Here is a 24,862-nt window from a genome sequence, read left to right as displayed (position 1 = left end):
TGACGGTTCAAGTTTCCATCTGGCAGCCTTTCTCGTCAGCCTCTGGCACACCTTCTAGCACAGGTCTCCTGGAGACGAATCCATGAGTTAAAACTATCTTCATTGAAGAGCATTACACGCTCACCTGCCCGACACCATCACTGGGATTATAAGCAAATGTGGTGAAGAAAGCTGATGGTGCCCGGCTATTTCAAGATATAGTGTCTGTCGTCTTAAAGGTTTGAAGTTAAACAAGTGGCCATTTAGCAGGGAAGCAACGAAGTCCACATGGAAGAAGCACACTAGCTTGTGTGATCATGAGGTATCTGTCGATGGGATCCGGTTTCAGGCATCAGAAGATCCTAAACAATCTTATCGATCTGAACGAGTTAGGTCAGAGTGGAGACCCAAAGCCCATCTTTAGACAACTGGACATCCCCTTACAGAAGGGTCACAAGGAAGGAACCAGCCAGCCAGGGTGCCATATAGCACCAACGAAACACACAAACAACATTCCTCTAGCTCTTAAATGCTTCCTCCCCCTGCCCCCCGCCACAACCACTATCATGTCTCTAGTTCTACCTTACAAATCCAGCAAGACTGGAGCATGTACACTGGTACAGATAAAAGGTCTTGACACATGGAATCCAAGACAGATAAACCCCTCAGGCACAGTAATGGGAGCAGCAATACCATGAGGGTATAGGGAAGGTGTGGGGAGAAGGGGGAGAGGGGTGAAACGAATCACAATGATCAACATATCACCACCCCCCAGGGGGATGAACAACAAACGTGGGTGAAGGGAGAACAGTAGACAGTGTAAGATATGAAAATAACAATAATTTATAATTTATCAAGGGTTTGCCAGGGTGGGAGGATGGGGAGGCAGGGAAAAAGGAAGAGCTGATACCAAGGGCTCAAGTAGAAAGAAAATGCTTTGAAAATGATGATGGCAACATATGCACAAATATGATTGAGACAATTGATGTATGGATTATTAAAAGAGCTGTAAGAGCCCGCCCCCCCCAATAAAATTATTTTTTGAAGGAGCTGTAAACTTTTATTTGAGGCTACTATTCATTTGGCTGAACTAAAACTTCAAACGATCTCTTCTGGGCTGGATGACAGCTAAACATTTGTCTTCACTTTTCCTTGGAGCTCGTCTGCTTGGATGAGGACGCTGGTGGTTCGGTGGTGGACTGCTTACTGTTTCCAGCCAAAGCGCCTCACGCGTGGTCACCAGCCATTTGCCAGGGCAGGCTTACATGTTGCTGCAAGACTAAGCAGGTTTCGCAGCGCTTCCAGACTAAGATGGACTTGGAAGAAAACCCTGGTGGTCCACTTCCAAAAATTAGTCAATTAACTTTGTGGATCACAAAAGCCCAATCCACAACCAACCCTGGGGCTGGAACAGGACTGGAGAGGGTGTCATTCTGTGGGCCAATCAACAGACGCGAATAACACTGGATGGGATGCACTGACACAGCGGCTGCATCAACGGGTTCAGGCACAGGAACAACTGTGAGGACGGCGCAGGGCCGTGCAGTGTGTACGGTCTGTTGTGCATACGGTCGCTATGAGTCAGAGCCGACTAGATGGCACCTAGCAGCAACAGGAGTAGTCAAGACAAGGAAGGATTGGCAAACGGATGGGCACATAGATTCAATGGAACCTAATGGAATTTCCAACACTAGTTCCACACACATGTAGCTAATGTGAACAGAGGTACACAGGTGATTCTTTGGGAAAAGAATAGTCTTTTCTACAAGTGATAAATTTACACTTGGGAAGACACACATATATAGATAGATAGATATTTTAAATTTTACCTTTGACCTATTCCTCACACTGTAGACACAAATGAACTCAAAATAGATTATAGACTTAAACTCAAAACCTGAAACTATAACACTTCTAGAAGAAAGAATTGGATGGAATCTGTGCCTTTGAATTAGACAAACATTTCTTAGATGTGACATTGTAAGCTTCATCCCTTTTTTCAAATTAAGAATATATATAAATTTGAGTTTAAGTCTATCATCTTTGAAAGACATCATTAAGAGAATGAAAAAAATAAAGTAAAAAATAACTAAGTGGCAGAAAAGATTAGTAAATCACAAATCTCATTAAAAACGTGTATATAAAAAACTTTCCAAACTCAACAAAAATAAAGTTTAAATAACCAAATTTCAAAATGAGCAAAATATTGAACACATACTTTATCAAAGAAGATCTATGTATGGTAAATGAATATATGAGAAGATTCTCAGCCTCACTACCCATTAAGGAAATGATACTTCAAATATCATTCTAAAAATAAGTATATGAAAAACTGGAAAGCTATGAAAGCATCGCATAGGAATAAGACCAAATAGGTTTGAAAGTGAACGAAATAAAACTTCAAGAGGTAGAATTATAATTGAAAATGAAAAAAAAAAGAAATTTCAATAAATGGGTTAAACTACAGACTAGACATTACTGAAGAGCGAAACCGTGACAAGAGACATTGTCTAACTGTGAGCAGAGAGACAGAGACATCAGGGTCAAAGGAATGCTAAGAGCCATCGAGCCTGGTGAGAAGCCTACCCGTTGGAGTCCAGGAAACACGACACGCAAAGACATGCTCACTGGGATATTCTGAAATGTTGGACCACACCGAAGCTCAAGGCCGGTCAGGAGTCCATGTCCAAGATTGAAGCGGAACGCACGGAGCAGATAAAATTGCACACAGGATCAAAGAAACGCTCCTAGTCATTGAAGAGCCAGATTATAGAGTGCATGCAAGCTTGCTTTCCGGACCAATGGGTCAGCACAGGTCCACACTTGGATAGGGAGACTACAACGCCATCCACACGGACCAACCCAGGGTGGATCCTGAGTCCAGCTGGAGTTGAGGGTACAGAGAAAGACCCGGGGCTCAGTTCCAGACTGCCCGACGAAGCAAAGTCCCTGCATTCACAGCCCAGACTGGTGGTAAGGCTTGTCGGAGAAGCCAGAATTGCGAGCCTGCTGCCTCCTACAGTCCTGGGCCCCCAGGAACGACGTGTCGTGCTCCATAAGGAAAGGGTGGGGCTACCAGAGAGGAGGACCAGAGGACGTGATGTCCGGGATGCGGGCTGTGGGTGGACCTGGCATGTCTGCTTGGGGTGCTTCACGGTGACCTGAGCCAAAGGAGCCTGAGCCAAGCTGCCTGCAGACACTCCGCAGCCTGGACTGAGGCCAGAGGCACAGCGATGCTGGGAAAGGCCACTGACCTTCGCTTCATGGATGGTCTGTGCCCCCCATAGCAGGTGAGGCATCTCAGACATGCAGAGGCAGAACTGGCTCCCAGAGAACCTTCTCACCAGCTGCAGGGGCGGGTCCAAATCCAAGACCCCACAGCAGCAACCCCGAGCATGCAGACCCGCAAAACTCAGAGCTGCCTTAAACCCTCCCTCGGCTGACCCTTCCCTGGGAACTGACAGCCTTCAGGGGTAGATGCCCAGCTGCCACCCCTGGGCTGGCCCCCCATGCTGCTGCAGGGGCCACGCTCCGTGGTGGCTCCCCTCTCCTCCACACCCCCAGCCTCTATTCCCACCATCGCAGTGATACTGGCTCAGCAACTTGGTCTAGTTAGGAAATAGGTCTTGGAAGATGTTGTCGGTGAAGACAAGGTCACACTGCAGTAGGGTAGCCCTAACCCCATTAGAGATGGCTTACAGAAGATGGGGAGGGAAGTGGGCCGTGTAACCGTGCATCCACAAGCCACGGAATGCACCAGAAGCCAGAAGAGACCAGGAAGGATCCCCTTCAGAGTATTCAAAGAGAGCACCGCCCTGCCAACACCCAGAACCTCAGTCCCCCAGCCTCCAGGACTGAGGATATGTGAGCCTCCCCAAGGTGTGAGGCTCCGACGGCAGCACCTTACCCCAGACTCAGACTCCCCCAACCCCTCCGCCTCCTGATCAGACAGCGTGTTCAGCACAAAATGCACCCACCCCCTGAGGCTGGGGTTCCTCACATCACCCAGGACAGGAAACGGTCCTGGCACCCTGAGCTCATGAGCCCTTTTATCAGACAAGGAACCAGGACAAGGAGTGCCACACTGAGCCAGGGTGCCCAGGGCTGTGCAGCTCCCTCCCGTGACCTCACCCTCACCGGGTCTGAGGCCACCTTCGGACAAGAGAAACCCAAACCAAAGTCATTGCCATCGAGTTGATGCCGACTCGTAGTGACATCGTAGGACAGGGCAGAACTGCCCCTGTCAGTTCCTGAGACTGTGACTCTTGATGGGAGTTGAGAGTCTTGCCTTTCCACCAGCGACTGGTGTTTTCAAACTGCTGACCTTGTGTCTAGTAGCTCACTGGTGGTCACTAAGCCACTAGGGCTCCACAGGACAAGGGAAGGGCCTCAGAAACTGGGGACTTCCGGTTGCTGCCCGCGGGCCCCTCTCCATCCCCCCCCCCCCCGTGTTCCCAGATTCCCATCTGCCTGAGATCTGTGAACCAGGCAAGGTTAGGGTGAAATGGCACAGCACCCGCCCCATCCCTGTCATGGGGCAGGAGGAAGGTGGCATTTCTAGAACCCTCTGAGGGCCTGTCTCCCTCTGCAGCACGCTGACCAACAATCTGAGGAGTGGGTCTGGCCTCGAGCCTACGCCCAACATCAAGGGGCAGTGTGTCTGCCCGGCCCCCCAGCATCGCCTGTGGCCCATAGTAGCCCACAGCTGAGCTGTGTGCAGAAACGACAAGCTCCCGGGAACAGTGAAGTGGGGCCGCACCTCCACCCACTTCATACCTTGACCCACACCCCCCTTCCTTCCAGAGTCCGAGGGAATCACAATGACCACCATCACGGAGCTGCCTCCCTCTGAGGAGGAGACGGAGATGGAGATAGAGTTGGGAGAGGTCAGTAGGCCCAGCCCCCCTGCACTCGGGAGGCAGGGTGCCCCGGCCACACCCTCAGGTCGCTGGGCCACCGGAGACAAAAGGGACCGTGGTCTGGCCTCCAGCGGTGGGCAGGGCCCAGAGGAGGAAAGACTGGCCCAGCGTGGGGAAACCCTAAAGCTGAGGGCTTCTGGGCCAGAGCGTGGGTCACGGAGTCAGGGGAGATGGAAAGAGGGTCAGGCTGCAGGGCCAGTGGTTTCTCAACAGCACCCCTTGGGCTGGGGCCCTGCTGCGATAGTGACCTCTCTCAGGGTAGGTCCAAGCTGGGCAAAGCCTCTTGGCCTGTATCGGTGTGTGACCCAGGGCCACATGACAGGGGTCACTGGAAGGTCCTTCATAGGCTCCTCAGGTGTATCTCCCTGTGCAGGTAACCGAAGGTGTAATTGGCCCCTTCAGCTCCATCAAAGTGCCCATCATCTTCACCCCGAGCATCCCGGGGGAGATCCAGAACAAGTTCAAGGTCACATTTAAGAACCCCCAGTGCCCCACGGTGAGTACTCCCTCGGCTTCCGACTGTGTCCCCATGACATGAGTGCCCCCTGGCTCAGGACACCAATTCCCCTCTTCCTACCCACCCACCCCCAGCCATGGGAGACACTTGCTGCCCACAAGATTAAGTCAGGGCCCTGACCAGATGGCTAACTGGTGACACAGGTGGTTGGGAGCAGAATCTATACAGCACAGAGAGCGCACATGCACACACACAGTACACACGTATGCAGAGTCTACATATATGTACATGTACACATGATACACACATAAACATGCACATCCACACGCATGCACAGATACTATGGAGACACACGTGCACCCTCATGCCAAGAGCCCTTGCTCTTAACGTCAGTCTTAACTCCCAATTACATTTCCATTTATGTCTCCTTATCATTTATTTTAAGTGTGCTAAATTAAGAGAATATGATCTGCAAATGACCCATTTTCAAATTTGTGAAGTTTTTCTTTGTGACCAAAGGCACGATGGAGTTGTGTCAATGTGATCTGTGCCGATGAAAAGAGTATTTGCTGAAGACATGTAAGCAAGTTTATTAAACCCAGTCCCTCTGGGTTCTTCCCATGAGAGCTGGTGGTGGTGTGGGCTACGCCTTGGGTTGCTAGCCGCAAGGTCAGCAGTTCCAAATGACCAGCTGCACCTTGGGAGAAAGATGAGGCTTTCTACTGCCATAGCGATTCAGTCTGGGAAACCCACCACGCACAGTTCTACCCTGTCCTTTAGGGCCATGAGTTGCAATCAACTCGATAACCGTGAAGTGTGTGTGTGTGTGTGTGTGTGTGTGTGTGTGTGTGTGTGTGTGTGCGCGCGCGCGCGCGCGTGCTCTTCCCACGGAATCTCTATTCCTTTGTGATTATATTTTTAGCAAGTTATTTTTCATTTCTAGTAGATGAGCTTTATGTGGCTGATGTATTGTTTAGTGCATGAAGGTTTGGAACTCCCTTTTCTTCGTCATGATCTGTGCCTTTCCTTTAACCAGGATGAAATTACGGCCTACTTTCCTCTTGGGTTTCGCTCATTGCCCCATTCCACCCTCAATAATGCTTTTTCCTTCTTTTAGAAATCGTTTTATCGGGGGCTCCTACAGCTCTTGCAACAATCCTGCATCAAGTGTATCAAGCACATTTATGCATACGTGGTCATCATCGATTTCAAAATATTGTCTTTCTGGTTAAGCCCTTGGTATCAGCTCCTCTTTTTTGTTATCCCTCCCTCCCCCACCCTCCCACCTTCCTGGACCCCTGATAAATTATTATTATTATTTTCATATCTTACAGTGCCCACTGTCTGCTTTCCTCCACGTGACTATTACTTGTCCCCCTGGGGAGTGGGGAGTTATATGTCATCGTAGTTGGTTCCCCATTTCTCCCCCTTCTCCCCCCAGTAGTCATGCTTTTTTCACCAGCTTGTGTCCTGGTTTCATTTATCAACTCAGATGAACACTGCCTGCCTTTACTGGGAGAATCCAGCCTTTTCATCCAAAGACACACCTTAGCTCTTTCCTGCCATCCTGGTGAATGTTTTTATTGGCCAAATGTTTTCCTCCTTTTCTGTTTCCATGTTTTAATTCAGCTGCTGCTTATTCCATTTCCCCTTTGTTATTTTTCAATCCTGCTTTTCCACTAACAACCCCCTCCTATTTCCTACCTCACGTCAGACATAGCTTCCTGTGTCTTACATGGAAGGAAGAGACCCTTCCCAAGATGCACTGCCCCCGCCCCTGCCAACGCTGCCTTGTGTCTGTGGTTGTCTGTGATCCAACTCACCGTCCCCGATGCACAACTGAACAGAGCATGCCTGCCCTGTGTCATGCTCATGATCACTGAGATGCGTGAGTCCGTCATTGCGGACAGTGTGTCAGTCTGTCTTACTGGGGGGTTGCCATCATTGTACTGACCCTTGGTTTCAACAAACAGAAATGTCCTTTTCTAGAAACTGGTCTTTCCTAATGATCTGTGCACAGTAATAGGGGCAAGGTCTTGCCAGCCCATTTCTAAGCAATGCCCTGACTGTGTTTCTTGTAACACTGATTATCTGTTCTTCTGAAAGTCCCTCATATCGTCCGTATCTCTTCGTCTTTGGTTTGGGAAAGTTGGACTATAATGTGTCTGGGGGCTTTTGTTTGGGGTTCACAGAGCTTCCTGAAATCTTCATTTTTCATAAGAAGATGTTCTCGGTTTTTATGTTATCTTGATTTTAGTTTTAGATCTGTCTCTTGTTCTGAAATTTGAATCACATTTAAATTGTTCCTCCTGACAGTATCCCACTTAACTCTTAGGCTTCCTCATTCCTTTTTCTGGTTGCTCTTCTAACAGATTGATAAAGTCATTTGTCCTGTTTCACTGGTTCCGACTCCCATTGATCCTGTTCTACTCCTTGGTCTGACTAATACTTTATCTGTTTCTGAGATGTTGGTGTTAATCTTCTGAATCTCCAGGTGGTGTTTTTATAGGGTTTCTAATGGTCTCTTTTGCTATTGTGTTATTGTACCCCACCCCCGGAATTCTTCTAGAGTCTTGTCTGTATTTTCCTTGATTTCACCTGTGTTTTCACCACTCTCTTTCTTGATTTCTCAGGAGTGCTGCATATGTACCCACTACCATGGAGTCGGCTTTGATTCATAGCAATCCTACAGGACAGAGCAGAACTACCCCTTTGAATTTTGGAGACATTAAATCTTTTCGGGATCAAACAGTCAGATCTTTTTTTTAAATCATTTTATTGGGGGCTCATACAACTCTTATCACAATCCATACATCCATCCATTGTGTCAAGCACATTTGTACATTTGTTGCCATCATCAGTCTCAAAACATTTGCTTTCTGCTTGAGCCCTTGGTATCAGCGCCTCATTTTTCCCCTCCCTCCCTGCTTCCCCCCTCCCTCATGAACCCTTAATAATGTATAAATTATTATTATTTTGTCCTGTCTTTCACTGTCTGACGTCTCCCTTCACCCACTTTTCTGTTGTCCGTCCCCCAGGGAGGAGGTTAAATGTTGATCCTTGTAATCAGTTCCTGCTTTCCACCCCACCCTCTCTCCACTTTCCCCGTATTGCCACTCACACCACTGGACCTGAAGGGACCCTCTGTCCTGGATTCCCTGTGTTTCCAGTTCCTGTCTATACCAGTGTTCATCCTCTGGTCTTGCCAGATTTGTAAGGTATTATTGGGATCATGATAGTGGAGGGAGGAAGCATTTAGGAACTAGAGGAAAGTTGTATGTTTCATTGTTGTTACCCTGCACCCTGACTGGCTCGTCTCCTCCTGGCGATCTTTCTGTAAGGAGTGTCCAGTTGCCCACAGATGGGTCTTAGGTCCCCAATCTGCACTCCCCTCATTCACAATGATGTGATTATTTTGTTCTTTGCTGCCCACATCTTGTTCCCATGAAGCCAATGCTGGGTTCAAACCACTGAAATTGAGGTCAGCAGCTCACCTGTAACCCACTGTACCGTCAGGGCTCCTTAGCCCAATATGTGGGTCTTTTGGATTTCTTTTCTGGTAGCTCCATTACCAGCTCTTGCTCAGGAAGGTTTCCAGGGGGGTTTATCTTGGTCATTTGCTGGAACCAGCTTGTCCTGCTTCTTCAGATGATTTTATGTCATCCACTGTCTCTGAAACATTACAGTATCGTTTTATTTATTTATTGTGTGTTTGCTGCATCTTGTTTTTTGTTGTTGTTTGTTTGTTTGTTTGATCTATCTGGGCAGGTGGGATAGGCGTGCTACTCTGCTTCTAAGTTGTCATACTGGAGTTCATGCCACCTGTCTCTGACTGAGTGGGGGTAGTGGCTGAATGTGTGAATCTAGGTCTCTGGTCACTGGTTGTGTAAGGCAGCTGAGCACGGGCTGGGCAGGTGTTGATCACTGTCGGTCATTGGTCCAATGGCACTCCCCAACTGGGTGGGACAGCAGGCGTGGCTTGTCTGATTGACCAGTGGGAGGGGGTTTCAGTTGCCACCTCCCTCTGGGGGTGGGATAGGGGCGGGGGCATGCTGGCATGTGCACAATTGCTCCTAGCCCCCCCCTTAGAGGGTTAGGGCGAGCAGTGAGTGGGAGGAGGGAGAGGGAGTGGCAGGCAGGTGAATGTGGAGTTTAGTGCTGCTGTCTCTCGTCAGGCAGTGGGGAAAGGATCTCAGCTGGGTCTGTGGGCAGGAGGAGCAGGGTGAGGGATCACACGATACCTAGATGACCTGTGTCCACTCACCTGGGTCGTAGCAGGAGGCACAGGGCAAGCAGCCTGCACCACACTAAAGTGGCCTGCTGCCACTCAGCAGGGTGGGTTAGGGGCTGTAAAGGTGGGCATTGGGTAGAGAAAGAGCAGGAGCTTGTTCCTTGGTTCCCACCAGTCAGGGCTACAGGGATGGGCAACCATAGTGCTAATCACCAGGAGGAGAGTGGGAGGGGAGTGGGCACCAGGTGGGGCATGAGTGCCTAGGTCTGCCCATGTGCTGTAAACAACCATCAGGACTTTTTTCACTCTGGGCATGGCTACACACTTACTCTGTGTTCTGTTGGAGACTCTCTGAAGTTACGTTCTCTGCTCCTCCCCCTGCTAGCTGCCATCTTTGTCTCATGATGGCCATGCGGTGCTGGCCCACCGGTGGCCCAGGGCCCCAGTGCTCCGTTGCTTCTTGTTGCTGTTTTCCATCAGTGTCTTCTTCTGGCCAGTGCCCCAGTGAGTTCTTTATCCTTTTCCTCGATGCCCAGTGCTCCAGGATTGTCTTCTATGTCTTCTTCACTTAGTCTTTGCTAGACAGGGATGGCACGGCACATCTGCCGAAGCCATCATGTGGGTTAGGAGGTCTTCACTCCCAGCCAGCCAGCTTGTGTCATCTGCCGATCCCAGGTTGCTAGTGAGTTTCTTCCGATCCCGATGTCACATTCAGCTTCAAGCCGCCCAGCCTCGCAGACTTGGTGCCCAGCAGACAGAGGGAAGCTGCACCCCTTGCCAGCTCTGGACCACACACCGTCATCCCCCGGTCCTGTTGGAGCCATGGCGTCTGATGCCCCGACAGGCTCCCTGGGAACACAGCTGAGAGTTCTGGAATATGTGGATAGCCATCGTACAACGCGCTTCCTGGAGCCCTTTGCCCCGCCCCGCCCCCACCTCCTGCTTTGCCCTTGGCCTATAGGTTTTATACAGCGGTCATTAGAATGGGCCGAATTCCCCAACCACCATCTCTCTGCCATTTCAGGGCCACCCGCGTCCCAGAAGGCTCCTGGTGCTCTCCCCCATGCCTCCTCTCCCCTCTCCCTGCTCCTTGTCACAAAGCACTGGAGTCCGCAGGAGACGGGCCACGTGAAATCCAGTCATCTGAGGGGCTAGTCATTGATAGCCATCTTGCAGCGAGTGGTGGGGCACCCCCCCCCCCCGCCAAGCTGGTTGTAAGCATTTCCCAGCACCCCGCCCTCTTCACGTGACCTGACTGCCTTTCTGTGTCAGCTGCGTCATTTCATTTGGCAGATCTCCTCCGCATCCGGCCCTAGTTTCTTATCCCTGGCCCCAGAAGCACGTTGTGTCTTCACTTTTTACTCTGTGGACCGGGGGTGCGGGTGTTGGAGCATTCTCAGTGTCAGAAGCCCTGTGCTGGAGGTTGTGGGAGCAGACGTGGGGTACCCCACCCTCAGGAGCTGCTTTTGTGGTCGTCTGCGAAAGAATTGCCGTGCGGGCAGTTTTCTGTCCGATGAGTTAGACTTTGGTCAGGAGTCTTTTTTTTTAATCATTTTATTGAGGGCTCATACAACTCTTTTCACAATCCATACATACATCAATTGTGTCAAGCACATTTGTACATTTGTTGCCCTCATCATTCTCAAAACATCTGCTCTCCACTTAAGCCCCTGGCATCAGCTCCTCATTTTTCCCCCTCCCTACCCGCTCCCCCTCCCTCATGAACCCTTGATAATTTATAATTTATTATTTTGTCATATCTTACACTGTCTGACGTCTCCCTTCACCCACTTTTCTGTTGTCCGTCCCCCAGAGAGGAGGTTATAATGTAGATCCCTGTCATAGGTTTCCCCTTTACACCCCACCTTCGCTCCACGGTCAGGGGTCTTTCTAAGCCACTTAAAACTGTTGCTAACATGCAGCCAGGGCTCATCCTCTTCCATTTTTATTATTATTCTTTATAATGTTTGAGGATATTTAAGATAGAGTGTTTTGAGACATCATGTGACATCAAAAGTGTCACTGACTTCAGAGAGTGGCTTGTTTGATCACCGGCCTCCCAGTCCCTGAAAAAGTTCCAGCAAGTCACGGGGGCAGGGGGCTGAAGAGGACTCTGGTGGCCGGTCCTCCTCTGCCACCAGTCACTGACATGAACATGTTGCTGAACTTACCTCCCAACCCAGCTGTATTTCAAGGTCATCGGCGTAGCCATCGACGTGCCCGTCTGGGTTCCCAACCCCAACGTGGACCTGAAGATCTGCATGTATGACCGACTGTACCAGGACTCGGTGGTGGTACAAACTCGGTGAGGCCCCTGCAGGGGCAGCCCGGGAGCAGGACGTGGGGCTGGGCAGTCGGGGGCGCATGAAGGGTCTCGAGGTGGGCGATTATTCCGGATGATCCCAGGGGGCCTTACATCTTCCCAGGGTCCCTAGGAGGGAGAAGCAGGGGATCAGACCATCAGAGAGGGGATGTGACAGTGGAGGCAGCCATCGGGAGGAGGCAGCTGCTGGCCTTGGGGCTGGTGGTTGGGTGGGAGCAAAAGTCAAGAGATACAGATGACCTCTAGAAGCCCCAAAAGAAGGAAAAGAGGTCACCCCCGCAGAATGCTGCAGACCCCATGACTGTAACCCTGTGAGAACCGTCCCGGGCTCTGGCCTCCAGGACCAGGAGCGAGGAAGCATGTGCTGCTGAAAGCTCCTCGATTACTTGGCCGTTGGGATGGCGGCCGGGGCAGCCACGATGGGAAACTAGCCATCGCCTGCCCCGCTTACACTCTCGGCTGGACACACGTGGGGCATACACGCTGTGGAGCAACGGTCCTCACTCAACCTGTGGGTCGCGACTCCTTTGGGGATCCAATGACCTTTTCACAGGGGTCACCCGATTCATCACAGTAGCAACATGACAGTGATGACGTAGCAATGAAAATAATGTTCTGGTTGGGGGGGTCCCCACCACATTAGGAGCTGCGTTCAAAGGTGGAGGCCTTAGGAAGGCTGTGGTGGGTTTCCAGCAGTTCTTGGGGGAGGGGCCTGGGTGGGGAGGGGACAGGCAGTGCAGCTGTGCCCAGAGCTCAGAGGAGGCACTGAGGGCGGAGAGGACACCCCCTGCAGGTGTGCAAGGATGTTGATGGCACATTCATGTGGGAAAAGACAGTCAGACCCTAGAACCCAGCACGTCCAACCTCCATGAATCGCAGCATGTGTGTCCGGCCCAGGACACTGACCCCAGGGCCCCCAGCACCACTGTCCCCTTACCACACTCCCATTGTTCTATGCACGTCTCTTGGGACATCAGGGACTTACGGGGGGGTGGGACACAGGCTATCAAGGTGACGGTGGGAGGGGGACAGTTTCCTCTCATGACAAGCCCGTCTGTGGGGTGTGATGAGCCAGGGATCAGGAGGCGTCCACGAGGAGGTGGGCTCCTGAAGGATGGGGTGTGTGCACGGGGGAGATAAGTCCTTGAGCTTCTGATTCCGTCGCAGGGTGACGGGCGACACCTGCCTTGGAGTGCGCACCCTGTGCTTCATCACTGGGGGGGGGGGCATCAGGGACCCGCTTCCGCTCTCTCAGGACCCCCTCCAGGCACGGGTGGACAAGGCCGCTCGTTTCAGGATTGTCGCAGTTCAGTATGAGCCATGTGTGGATGTGGCCCACTGGCCGGTGTTGTGGGGAGGAAGGCAGTAAAAGCTGTTGGCAGGTACCCAAGAAGAGCCAACAGGAGCACCTGAGGGAGGAGCAGGAACTGGCAAAGCCGGCTGGGGAACCTCAGCCCTCAGGGCCCCAGGGCCCAAGGACAGGAGGGAGGAGGAAATCCTGCTGCTTACCTCCTGGGTGCAGGAGAGACCCTTGCACAGGCTCCCCCCAGGGCACTCCCATGCTCACTCCTCCCTGACTTCCATTTTGGCCTCTGATCCCCCTGTGGGTGGGGCCTGCCCTGTGGGTGGGGCTCACAGGCATAGGAGTAGCTGGGCAGCCGGCCTGGACAACCCGGGGACAAGTCTAAGGCAAGAGCCTCTGAGCCCCATCTCCTGGTTCCCTGTGGGCCCTACGGCTGGACCTGCTCCAAGACCACCCCTCCCGTGGCAACAGCCCTTAGGGGAGAAGAGGGAGGGGATTACTTGGAGTGGGGGCACAGAGGTGAAAGGAAAGGAGGTTGGGCTGGGCCTGGACCTGCGGGCACCTCTTCCCAAGCCTTGCTCCAGGCAGGAGGGCAGAACTCCTGGGGGGATCCCAGCCCCCGCCTGAGGACTGGTGTTCAGCCGGCTTTCCACTCAGTGTCCTCTGCCTTTAAGACTGCCCCCAGCGGCCATGTCAGGAGAAGGCTCCTCTGGGACCCTGGGCTGTGAGCCCCCGCCTCAATGCCAGGTGTCCGCAGGTCCAAGGTGGCCCTGCGGCTCCGGTTCGAGGTGTGCAAGGAGCTGCAAGCCCATATGGAGCTGCTGCCGGAGACCGGCTACATCCAGGCCATGTCGTCCTACTCGGTGCAGCTCAAGTTCCTGCCTCGGTGAGGGGGCTGGGGCGGGGAACAGGAGTGAGGACCAGCACCTGAGTCAGAGCTGCCTCCCTGCCTGTCTCCAAGACACCGAGCTTTCTCGAGTTCCCCGCTCTGACTCAGAGTGTGACACACTGCAGCACAGAGTAGGGCTGCCCCCCGGGGCTTCGCAGCCGTGAGCTTGACTGCACCAGCAGCAGCAGCAGCCCGCCTGTCTTCCTCCCAGGGAGCCAGCCATTGGGTGGGTTTGAACCACCGAGCTTTGGGCTGACAGACAAGCCACTGCATCACCGGGGCTCCCTCGGCTTACCTGTGCTCTCCCTGACCGTCTCCCCTGCCGCTGGGTTCCTTTTATAATAAGAGCAAGCTTTTAAAGGGAGAGTGATGTATTTCCAAAGGGGTTGGGAGGGGGGGGGACCCGGGTTACAAGTACCTGATCACGTAAAGCCTGATAACTTTACATCTGTGGGTTTGAGTCCAGCCGTTCAGAAGCAGACCAATGCCCGGCTGGACCCTGGTGGAGCTGGCTCCACGGGCCACTGAGAGGCTCAGCGTGCCTGGCTGTCACCCCTGCCGGGGGCCCCATCCCAGGCCTTCCCTGGAGGCCCCGTGTTCCTTGGGGCTCAGAAACCCTCAAGCGCTGGCCTTGCAGAAGCTGCAGAGGGAAGAGGACCTGATGCGCGCCTGTCTCTTCCAGACACTCCCTCCCGAAAGACGCAGAGATGTACTTTGACAAGGAGACCCGAGTCCTGGAGGCCCCGATGACCATCTGGGTGGCTGACCAGGTCTGTGAGGCCCCCAGCCGGGTGCAGCGCCTGAGAAGCCAGGCTGCTCTGAGGGCTGGCCTCTGCACAGGGTGAAGTCCCTGAGGGGGGGGCTCTGCCTGCCATCCGGGTGGGCTCTGATGCCTGGCGGCCAGAGGTATCCCTTGCCCAACGACCAATAGCAGAGAAGTAGGGGGTGGTCTGTGTGTCACTGGCAAGCCACAAGCCTCCAAATTCTCCCCACGGTGGGCTGGCCACACACACGTATACACACACACACATATGCATAGAGGTACATACATATAAACACCCAACACACATACATACCCATAGTTACACTCATGCACACGTACAGCCAGAGGTATACATGTAACCACTTCACTACACACTCGGGCACACGTGTGTGCACGTACGTACAGCCAGAGGTACACATGTTTATTACATCTAACACACCATATACATGCACAGACACACACAGATATACACGTACACACCCATAGCGTCACACATAGGTACACATGTATACACATACACATGTACAAGGTTGTTCATATCTATATCATACACACCACACACACATCCACACACGTGTATAGACAGACATACATACCCAACACACCACAGTCACACAAGATAATGGGCACATGTATACATAATATACTACAGACTAGTGCACACATGTGTGTCCCATAGCAAGAGCACAGGCCCTCCTACACACCTGCTTGCAGCCTCCTAGTCACCTCCTCCTGGACTCCCTCAGTGACTTGGCCTCAGTCTCATGAGCCAGGACCCTCCCAGCAGGGTCTCCTGCCCAAGAGCACAGGGAGGTGGGAGATCTGTGGACCAGGGGGTCCTTGGACCACCCAAGAGCCCCCAAATCCTGTCTAGGGAGGGCTGACCAGACATACACAGACCCTCTGAGGTGCACATACTCAGCATGCACACACGTTCAGCCATACAGATATACACACACTCAAACACTGACACACATACACTCAGCCATACAGATACATACACTCAGGCATAACACGTACATACAGGCATACACATATACTCAGACACCCGTACACACACTTATGCATGCACACTCATACTCAGGCACACATACACACACTTATGCATGCACACACATACTCAGGCACACACATGCACACACTTATGCACACACACAAACTCAGGCACAAACATAGACACACTCAAGTGTGCACAGTACACTCAGCCACACACATACACACACTTAGGCCTACACTCGGGCTCCTTCAAAGCCAGCCTCCCTGTCCCTGAGGAATGGGTGTGGCCTGGGCCCAGGCAGCAGGGTTGCTTGCTCCTCTTAAGCTGCTGCTGCTCCATGGTTCTCAGTAGAACTGACTGCAGGCGACTGGGCGCGTGGTGTCTGCCCTCGGTGCCCAGGTCAAGCCCGTGGAGTTCACCGTCCAGGCCATCATCACTACCTCGGACTTGGAGATCAGCCCCTCAGAGGTGGATTTTGGCCACTGCACCATCTATGAGGCGATTAGGGCCAAGATCACCCTCCACAACCACTCCCTCCTGCTCCAGGAGTTTGGATTCCTCGGGCTCCCCAAGGTGCGTGAGGCCTGGGAACAGCTGGGACTGGGGGCTGGGAAGGGGACCTAAGCCAGAGGCTGCCCCAGACCTTTCCTCAGGCCTCCACTCCCACCTCTGTCTCTCTGCCCATCCTCTCCCACCACCATATATCCCACCACCTCTTCCTCTTGATTGCTGCCTCTCCCTCCACCTCTGCGCCCCACTGCACCCCGGTGCCCACCTGTTGCACAATAGGCTCATCTCTCCACCCTTCCTTTCGGAACCCGCACCTCCCTGGGTCTGCAGGACAGGCGAGCCAAGCCCAACCCTGGCTTCCTCATCACCGCTCTGCACTGTCCACTGTCAACACCACCGTCCACTCACACACATACTCCTATGTCCGCCATCACCTGTCCCTACGCCAACGCCACCCCCAGCCATCACACCCGCGTCTCCTCCCATTTTCACTCACGCCCACCTCTTCGGCAGCCGAGGAGCTGCGTTCCCGCTGCAGCGCTCCCCCAGCAGAGAGTCACACCGTTGACATTTTGACCTCAGTGGCTCCTTCTGTGTGCTAGTTCGTGGACATTCAGCCCAATGATGGGTTTGGGACGATCTTGCCACTGGAGAGTCTACAACTTGACGTGATCTTCCAGCCCACCAAAGCCAAGGAGTACACCTTCGAGCTGATCTGCAAAACAGAGATTAACAGGTGAGCCTACTGGGTCAGGGCGGTGGGTAGTGCCCAGCACTGGCAGCTCGGTGTAGCCCTCCATCTGCCCTGTGCCAACAGCTCGGCCTCTAGACCCCACCACACCATCTCACACCCGTTTCCTGAGCCTGCTGCCACCACTGCTCTGCCTCTGCTTCTCCTCCTCGCGCGCTGGGCCCCATAACACGGCGGCGCTCTGCCTTCCGGGTCTAGGAGGTTCTCAGCATGGAACCCCAGGTCCAAAGGACACGGTCTAGTTCCAACTCCTCTTCTTGCTGGGAGTGGAGTCCTCCCTCTGCTGTGGGATTGGCTCTCTTTGTAAGCCGAGTTGAGTGGCAAAACATCCAGTCTCCCCCCTTCCCCCTGTCCCCCAACCCCTGTTCAGTTTCTACACTCTTTATTTGCGTGATCAGTGCCCGCCCCCGGCAATTAAAAACTTTGGTTCTGTAGCCCATAACCCAGGATAAAATGTAGATAACTGCTTTTGCAGCCCCCTCTGGATCATTCCAGAGCCAGTCCCCGACTCCCCCCAGGGTGCGATCATCCACTTTGGAAAGCACTGGGTTTAAGACCCTGTCTCCAAGTCCACGCAGCTTGAGGCCCTACAACCTGTGAGGTCAGGGTCCACCACCACAGCCACAGCCCCTGGCCACAACCGAAGTGACTGTCCCTGAGGGATCTGACTGGTTCGTGTGACTGTGTCTCCAATACCCTCACCCAACACAACCTTCCGTGGCAAATGTGAGACCCACCTGTGCCTGTGGCGTGGAATGAGGGCCACCAGCCCACAAGAAGCTGAAGAGAGCTAACGCCCTCTGTTTGTGACACAGGTCCTCCTACCCGCCACTCCACCCCCCTTCCAAACAGACAAACAGAGCTTCCCAAAATGGACGCAAGGGCAAAATTAGAATAACCGGACTCGTTTTCACAACGATTAAAGAAATCAAATCTGAAGTGTGAAACGGACCTGCTGTAGAAATCCACACCCAGACAGCTCCACCGCAGAGTCCTTACGGACATGTCTTTCAATGAGCCGGATCGCACAGATTGCAGACCTTCCAGATTACAAACAGAAGGAAAGCGGACCCCCCCACCCATGAAGGGGCCAGCATGACCTTGAGCAGCAGCCTTGGCAGTGGCCACACCTCCAGCTGATTCCATTCCTGGGCCCATGCAGCCAAGACAGTAAGGGACCAGAAGTCAGAATGCTTCCTATGGGAACAGGTGTCCTCAGCATGCCTCAGGGACTGAAAGTGAGGCCGGAAGTTTGCCTTTGGAATTGCACTCAGACTCGATTGGGCCAATGGTTTACACCAAGAAGTGGGCTCAGCCCACCGCCTGATTCAGAACATCTTCCAAGCATTGAATGAGCAAACCGTTTGTTATCCCAGTGCCTCTGGGTGGAAAGGAAATTGTTCAAGTATTTGCTGAGATCAAAGCACTGTGGCCCCACTGGGATACTAGCTAGTGTCAAGTCCTTGCTAAATGGATTACCGTATATATTCAAATATAAGCCGACCCGAGTCTAAGCCGAGGTACCTAATTATTACCTGGGAAACCAGAAAAACTGATTGACTCGAGTATAAGCCTAGGGTGGGAAATGTGGGATGTGAATTAACACAGAGACCAGAGGGGAGAAACGGAGCGCAGCCACAGACACACCCTTACCAGTTCAGCTGCCTGCTTAAGTGAATCACTACGGGTGCTTCTGCGAATTGGAGCCGTCCACGTCATAGGACGGCTGTGATTGATTAATGTGAGTAAACAAACATTCAATGCCCTGCAGTGTCAGCGGGGCTTTGAATGAACAGCGGAGAAACATGTTACACCTCGCTGGGGTACCCCTGACCCGTGTATAAGCCAAACCCCAGTTTTCAGCACATTTTTTGTGCTGAAAAACTCAGCTTATACATGAGTATATATGGGAGGTTACATGATGCATTCCCAAATCTACTTGGCCCACCACCCCCTTTTCAGGAAAAAAAAATTACTCAATGCCCCCGGGCAATTAAAAACTTGTATACTTTAGCCCACAATCCAGAATAAAGTCCAGAATAAAGCCCATAATCCAGCCCCACTGGATCATTCTAACACCACTCCTGGACGGGCAGGTACATCATCCACTTGAGAAATACTGGATTAAACACATTGTCTCAAAACCTGTGGTGCCTCAGACAGACCTCTTGGGAGAGCCTGGGCGACTTGACTGAGCATCAGAAACTGTCACGTGGGGTGTGTTACTGTGTGACTTGGCATCTAAACCAAAAGCAGATCAAAGGGATGAACAACCTGGGGACAAAGCGACCTCCAGTCTCCAGGACTCCCACCCACACACCAAAGCCCCCAGCTCCCTTCAAACAAGCCTTGATCTCCCAGAGAGACCAGGCCCAGTGGGGAACCCAGGACCATGCACCTGGTCAATGAGCAGTGTCCCACAGTCTTTCTGTGGGCATGCGGTGATCATTCATTGCTTCTCTGCACACTGCGTGCTAATAATCACTGCAGGGATCTCTCCGTCCAGAAGGAACTGTTTTATGTTAACATGTAAAGCTTTATGGTCACAAGACCTAAAATAAGTACATTGACATTTGGACATGTTTGTTTCAGACAAGTCTGCTGGATGATCAGTTTCATCCTTCAAAACATTATTTTAAAAACAATAAAAGTCACTAGGATAAAATTCAGTGGGGAAATGGCAAAGAGTTCAAGGGGAATATGGAAATAGAGCTTTAAACCAGCTTGAACCAGTTCTCTAATGGCCAATCCCATGAAAGTGGAACAGACCCAAATTTGCCAAATGTAGGTGTTCCAGAATGGTAACAAGACAGGGGGAACCTATGGGTCGAATCCCTGGAGTGGCGACTCGGAGGAGGCCTCGTGAGCCCCTTGTGGAGCCTGATTGCAGGAGGCTGGATTCTTGCTGGGACTGCGGAGAGCATCACACTCAGAGCAACACAGCGTCTGCCGTATCGGAGCTGGACCCCATGACTGCTGACTCTGCCGCTCCAGAGGTCTGATTGCCATGCAGCAGACACAGACAGCAGGAAACCTATATTTTTATCCATTTCTGGTTATCATTCTGAGGCACTCACACTTTCACTTCCCCAGTTGTGACGGAACCCAGCAGTAGCAGTCCAAAGCCCCACACGAATAACAACACTGCCAAGGGCTAAACCACTCAAAACATTGTTCTTTCTTATTAAAGGGCAGGGTAGCCTCCAACGCAATGGAAGGGCATGTGGTGGTGGGGGGGGGGGTGGATTCCTGGGCTCAAAAAGCCATCCATCCATTTAATTAGTTTAATGTTTAATGTCAATAAGTACTTAACAAAATAAAGCAGAAATTACATTCTTTGCAACTGTTTAACCTTATGATCACAATTTTAACTACATCTTTTAAAATGAGCATAGATCATGCTTATGATGGGTAGGTTTATTGTGCCAATCTGGCCAATAAAAACATGTGGGATTAATGAGGTCGCAGTTTAATTGGAGGTCAAAGAGATAAAAATGTCTCAGCAAGCCCCACCTCTCTCTCTTGCTCTTGCTCTGGTGATTGAACCAGCATGCTGTCTTAGTTAGTTCTCTGCCTCAACTTGTAAGCTACACTACCTGTGGGACACCCAACCCATGGATCATGTCACTAGAGCTTGAGGTTCCTTTGAGAGCTGCTTCACCACGCTGCTGGTGTATACATTGCTTGAGCTTGGGACTGTCGGATCCTGTCATCTGGCTGGCTGTTGGTGACCTGCCCTGCTGTTTGCTGCCTGGGGCCAGACTGCCTGCATTGCCCTACAGAAGACTCTGCCTCCTTGACCTTAGACCCAGCAGGCCTTGTGAATTGAAGGACTTCCAGTACATTAACTGTTCCATGGAAGTGAGTTGAACTGAGCCCTCTGTACTGCTGTGTGGACTAATTAGCTGTCATATTCCTTCGTGATGTATGAATGTGTCCTGGTTTTGTTTCTCTAGAGATAGGTGCCGTTGACTTGTCCGACATTCACGTCCAACAGGATGAAACACCACCCTGTCCTGCGCCATCCTTGGATTGTTCTCGTGTGTGAACCCATCGCTGCAGCCCCTGTGTCAGTCCCTCTCTTTTTCTCTGTCCTTGTACTTTACCAAGCCTGATGTCCTTCTCCAGGGACTGGCCTCTCCTGACAACATGGCCAACGCATGTGAGCCAGTGGCTCATCCTTGCTTCTAAGGAGCATTCTGGCTGTACTTCTTCCCAGACAAATGTCTTTGTTCTTTTGGTAGTCCACAGAACTTTTTACGTTCTTCATCGGCACCGTAATTCAAATGCATCAATTCTTCTTCGGTCCCCTTTATTCAATGTCCAACTTTCACGTATAGGAGGTGATTGAAAATACCACGGCTTGGTTCAGGCACACCTTAGTCCTCAAAGTAATGTCCTTGCTGTTCGACACTTTGAAGAGGCTTTGTTTAGCAGACCGACTCAGGCAATGTGTCATTTGATCTCTTGGCTGCTGGTTCTATGAGTACTGACTGTGGATCCAAGCAAGACAAAAGTGCTTGGCCACTTCTATCTTTTCTCCGTTTCTCATGATGTTGCCAATTGATCCAGTGGGGAGGATGTGGGGTTTCTTTACATCAAGTTGTCATCCCCACTGAGGGCTGCAATCCTTGATCTTCATCAGCGTCATCTGCTTTAAGTCTTCCTCGCTGTCAACAAGCAAGCCTGTGTCACCATATCACAGCCCATTGATAAGCCTTCCTCCCATCCTGATGCTGCATTCTTCGTCAAATAGCCCAGCTTCTCTGATCATCTGCTCAGCATACAGATGGAAAAAGTACAGTGAGAGGATCCAATCCTGACAAAGACCTTTCCTGATTATGAACCTCGCAGTAGTCCCTTGTTTGCTTTGTACAACTGCCTCGTCATCCTTGTACAGGTTCCACATGAGCACAATGAAAGGTTCTGGAATTCCCATTCTTCTCAAGACTGACCACAGCGTCTTAGGGTCCACAGAGCCGAATGCCTTTGCAACAGAGCATGTAGTGTTTTCAAGATTCCTTAACGAACAACAAAAAACAACCAACTGCCATCAGGTTGACTCAGACTCCCTACATCACAGAGGAGAAAGTGCCCTCAGAGAGTTTTCTCAGCTGTCACCCCCGTTTCCTCTGTGGATGGCTTTGCTGGGTGACTTTGAACTACCTCCCTTCACAGTCAATCACAAACCATCCGCACCACCCAGGGGTAGGGGTGTTTGCTTCCCTATTGGGATCATAAGCAAAATGCTCTGGTGGCAGAGTGTATGATCCTTTGGGCTGCCAACCACAGGGTCAGCAGTTCAGAGCCACCATCTGCTCCCCGGGAGAAAGATGAGGCTTTCTGCTCCCATAAAGATAAACAGGTTCAGAGACCCACCAGGACAGTTCGACCCTGTCTCAGAGGGCTTGCTGTGAGGGAGAACCAGCCCAGTGGCCGTGAGTATGGAGGTACACTGGGTGGCTGCTATAACAGGTTACATGGCTGACAGGCTGAGAGTAGGGTTGGGTTGAGTGGATAATGATGGGGGGGGTGGATAACGAATGACAGGCATGTCTGTACAGAGGTGCCTCCCTTAATGTCCCCAATCCCCACTAGGGACCCAGATTGAGCCAGTCTTCTGTTTCCCCAGGCAGTTCAAGGTCTCTTGCCGGGCTGTGGGGGTCCACCCACCCCTGGAGCTGTCCCACTACCAAATCAAGTTTTCGGCCACCCCCCTGTACGACACCGCCGTGGCCACCCTCTATGTCATCAACTCTCACCTGAGCATGAACATGATGACTCACACCGTACCACGCATCGGCTCCCAGGAGCCCGCCCCCGTGGGGCCCACGTCTTTCGAATTCCTGCTGCCCCCGGATGTGCCCATCACCATCTCCCCCTCAGTGGGGACAGTGCTGCCAGGAAAGGTGGGTGCTGGTCCCACGGGCAGGCAGGGCGTGGACTGCTGACTCTGATCACAGGGAGTCGCAGGGTGGCGGAAGGGAACGAACCAATCCGGGTCAGGGCCTCTGGGGCCCATGAGTGCAGGACCAAGGCCACCCCGTGGCTACCCTGAGCTGCCCACCCCCTTCCCCAATCACTGGCAGACTCACAGGTTCCCAGCCATCCAGGCATGCCCTGGCCCCAGGCCACACAGCCATTCACTGACACTGTTCTCCCGCACACACTTTATCTGAGCGGGCAGCATAGTGCGCTCTCACAGCATCCAGCTTCACTCCTGATGCTCAGAGAGAGGGTGACGGCCACTCCGAGGGCTTCAGAAAGGACTGAGCGGAGCAGGCTCTCAGCCAGTGGGGCTCAACCGACAGGTGTGCCTCCACTCCCCTCAGCTCCACATGTTACCGAACATTGCTCTCGGCCTGCACTCTGGGAGGTTCTGCTGTCTGTCTCTCTCTCTCTCTCTCTCTCTCTCTCTCTCTCTCTCTCTCTCTCTCTCTCTCTCTCTCTCTGGCTCTCTGTCTCTCTGTCTCTCTCTCAATCTCTGCATCTCCCTCTCAGTCTCTCTCCATCAGGTACACAACCCAGGCACTGGGAGGCCATCATGTGTGACCCCTACACCCTGTCACATAGGGAACATCTGGGGGGTCAGGTATCAGGCTTGCAAAGGCTGACATGGTGGGCTGGCAAGTTAGGGTGCAAGGAACCCTTCCCACCCCACCCCCCACATCTCCATGGCTCAAAATGGGAGGCTCAAAGCGGCCCTGGACCATTCCAGACCCCCGCTTAACATCTCCCTCTCCAGGTCCCCAACCCATGGCTAGGCAGCCCACCTACATGGGATGGGCAGCGCTGAGGGCAGGGCATCCAAGCAGGAAATGCCAGAGGGAAGGCAGCAGCTTGCCAACTGGCCTCAGAGTGGCAGCCATGGGGTGCGTGAGGAGGGCAGGGGCCAGCAGGGCGACCAGAAGCCCTGGGGCGGATGGTAGCACTCAGGCTGGCTCCTGCCCTCCCCACAGAAGTGCCTGGTGCAGGTGGCCTTTCAGCCCGTGCTGCCCGAAGAACTGGTGCGCCAGGAAGCCCTGCAGGCCCTGAACAAGGAACTTGAGGGCAGATTGGCTTCTGGGGTAGGAATGGGAGTCGGGGTAGGAGGCCAGGGGGGTGGGGGGGTGGAGAGGTGGAACAGGAGCTGTTGTTCTGCGTGGGGGCCAGGTCATGGCCTGGCTCCATCAGGAACTTGGGACATATCCCAGTGCCCATTCCTGCCTATGTTGGGGCTGGAGGCTCCTCGTCTGTAACCATCAAGCGCAACCTGCCCAAAGGGACTGTGAAAGTTGCTCTCCACAATATGGTGCCCCCCCCACCTCACTTGACACTCACTGCCTCCACCCCCAACCCTACCCCATGCTGGCTAAGTCATGGGTCCATCTTACCCCCCAGCGCCCTACACTGACTCTACTGTGGGTCCTGTCTCCCTCAGTCCCTCTGGTGAAGCCACTTGGTTTTCAAGTTCCCAAACCCTGCCAACCATTGGACCCTGAAGATCCCACCCGGCTGGGTCCTAGAGGACCTAATGGGCCTCAGGGAAACCCCGCGTCCCTTCTCTCCTCCCCCACAGGTCCGCAAGGACATGATCTCCCAGAAGAAGGATACAAGGAGGCAGTCCCTCCTCACCATGAAGATGCAGAACCGGGAAAGGCCATTCCGGGTCTCCATCTCCCCAAACCCAGAGCTGCAGAAGCAGGAGCTCAGGACCAGGTGGGCCCAGAGGGGGCTGCCCCACTTTCTCCCTGGCCCCAC

At 52.7% G+C, this 24,862-nt stretch overlaps 1 protein-coding gene across 1 annotated transcript in view; it reads left to right on the top strand.

Moving 5' to 3' along the window:
* Positions 1–24,862, top strand: part of CFAP74 (cilia and flagella associated protein 74) — a 60,604-nt gene that overhangs the window by 32,224 nt on the left and 3,518 nt on the right. Inside the window, exons 18-27 of the mRNA XM_075557777.1 lie at positions 4,783–4,865; positions 5,272–5,394; positions 11,770–11,891; positions 13,970–14,098; positions 14,784–14,871; positions 16,261–16,434; positions 16,974–17,107; positions 22,755–23,031; positions 24,082–24,180; positions 24,681–24,820. Coding sequence (XP_075413892.1) covers positions 4,783–4,865; positions 5,272–5,394; positions 11,770–11,891; positions 13,970–14,098; positions 14,784–14,871; positions 16,261–16,434; positions 16,974–17,107; positions 22,755–23,031; positions 24,082–24,180; positions 24,681–24,820 — 1,369 coding nt within the window. The remainder of the gene's footprint in view (positions 1–4,782; positions 4,866–5,271; positions 5,395–11,769; positions 11,892–13,969; positions 14,099–14,783; positions 14,872–16,260; positions 16,435–16,973; positions 17,108–22,754; positions 23,032–24,081; positions 24,181–24,680; positions 24,821–24,862) is intronic.

The sequence above is a fragment of the Tenrec ecaudatus genome, chromosome 1 (assembly GCF_050624435.1).
Source record: "Tenrec ecaudatus isolate mTenEca1 chromosome 1, mTenEca1.hap1, whole genome shotgun sequence".
Lineage (NCBI taxonomy): Eukaryota > Metazoa > Chordata > Mammalia > Afrosoricida > Tenrecidae > Tenrec > Tenrec ecaudatus.
Note: the sequence above shows the minus strand (reverse complement) of the source record. Positions and strands in the feature narration are given on the sequence as shown.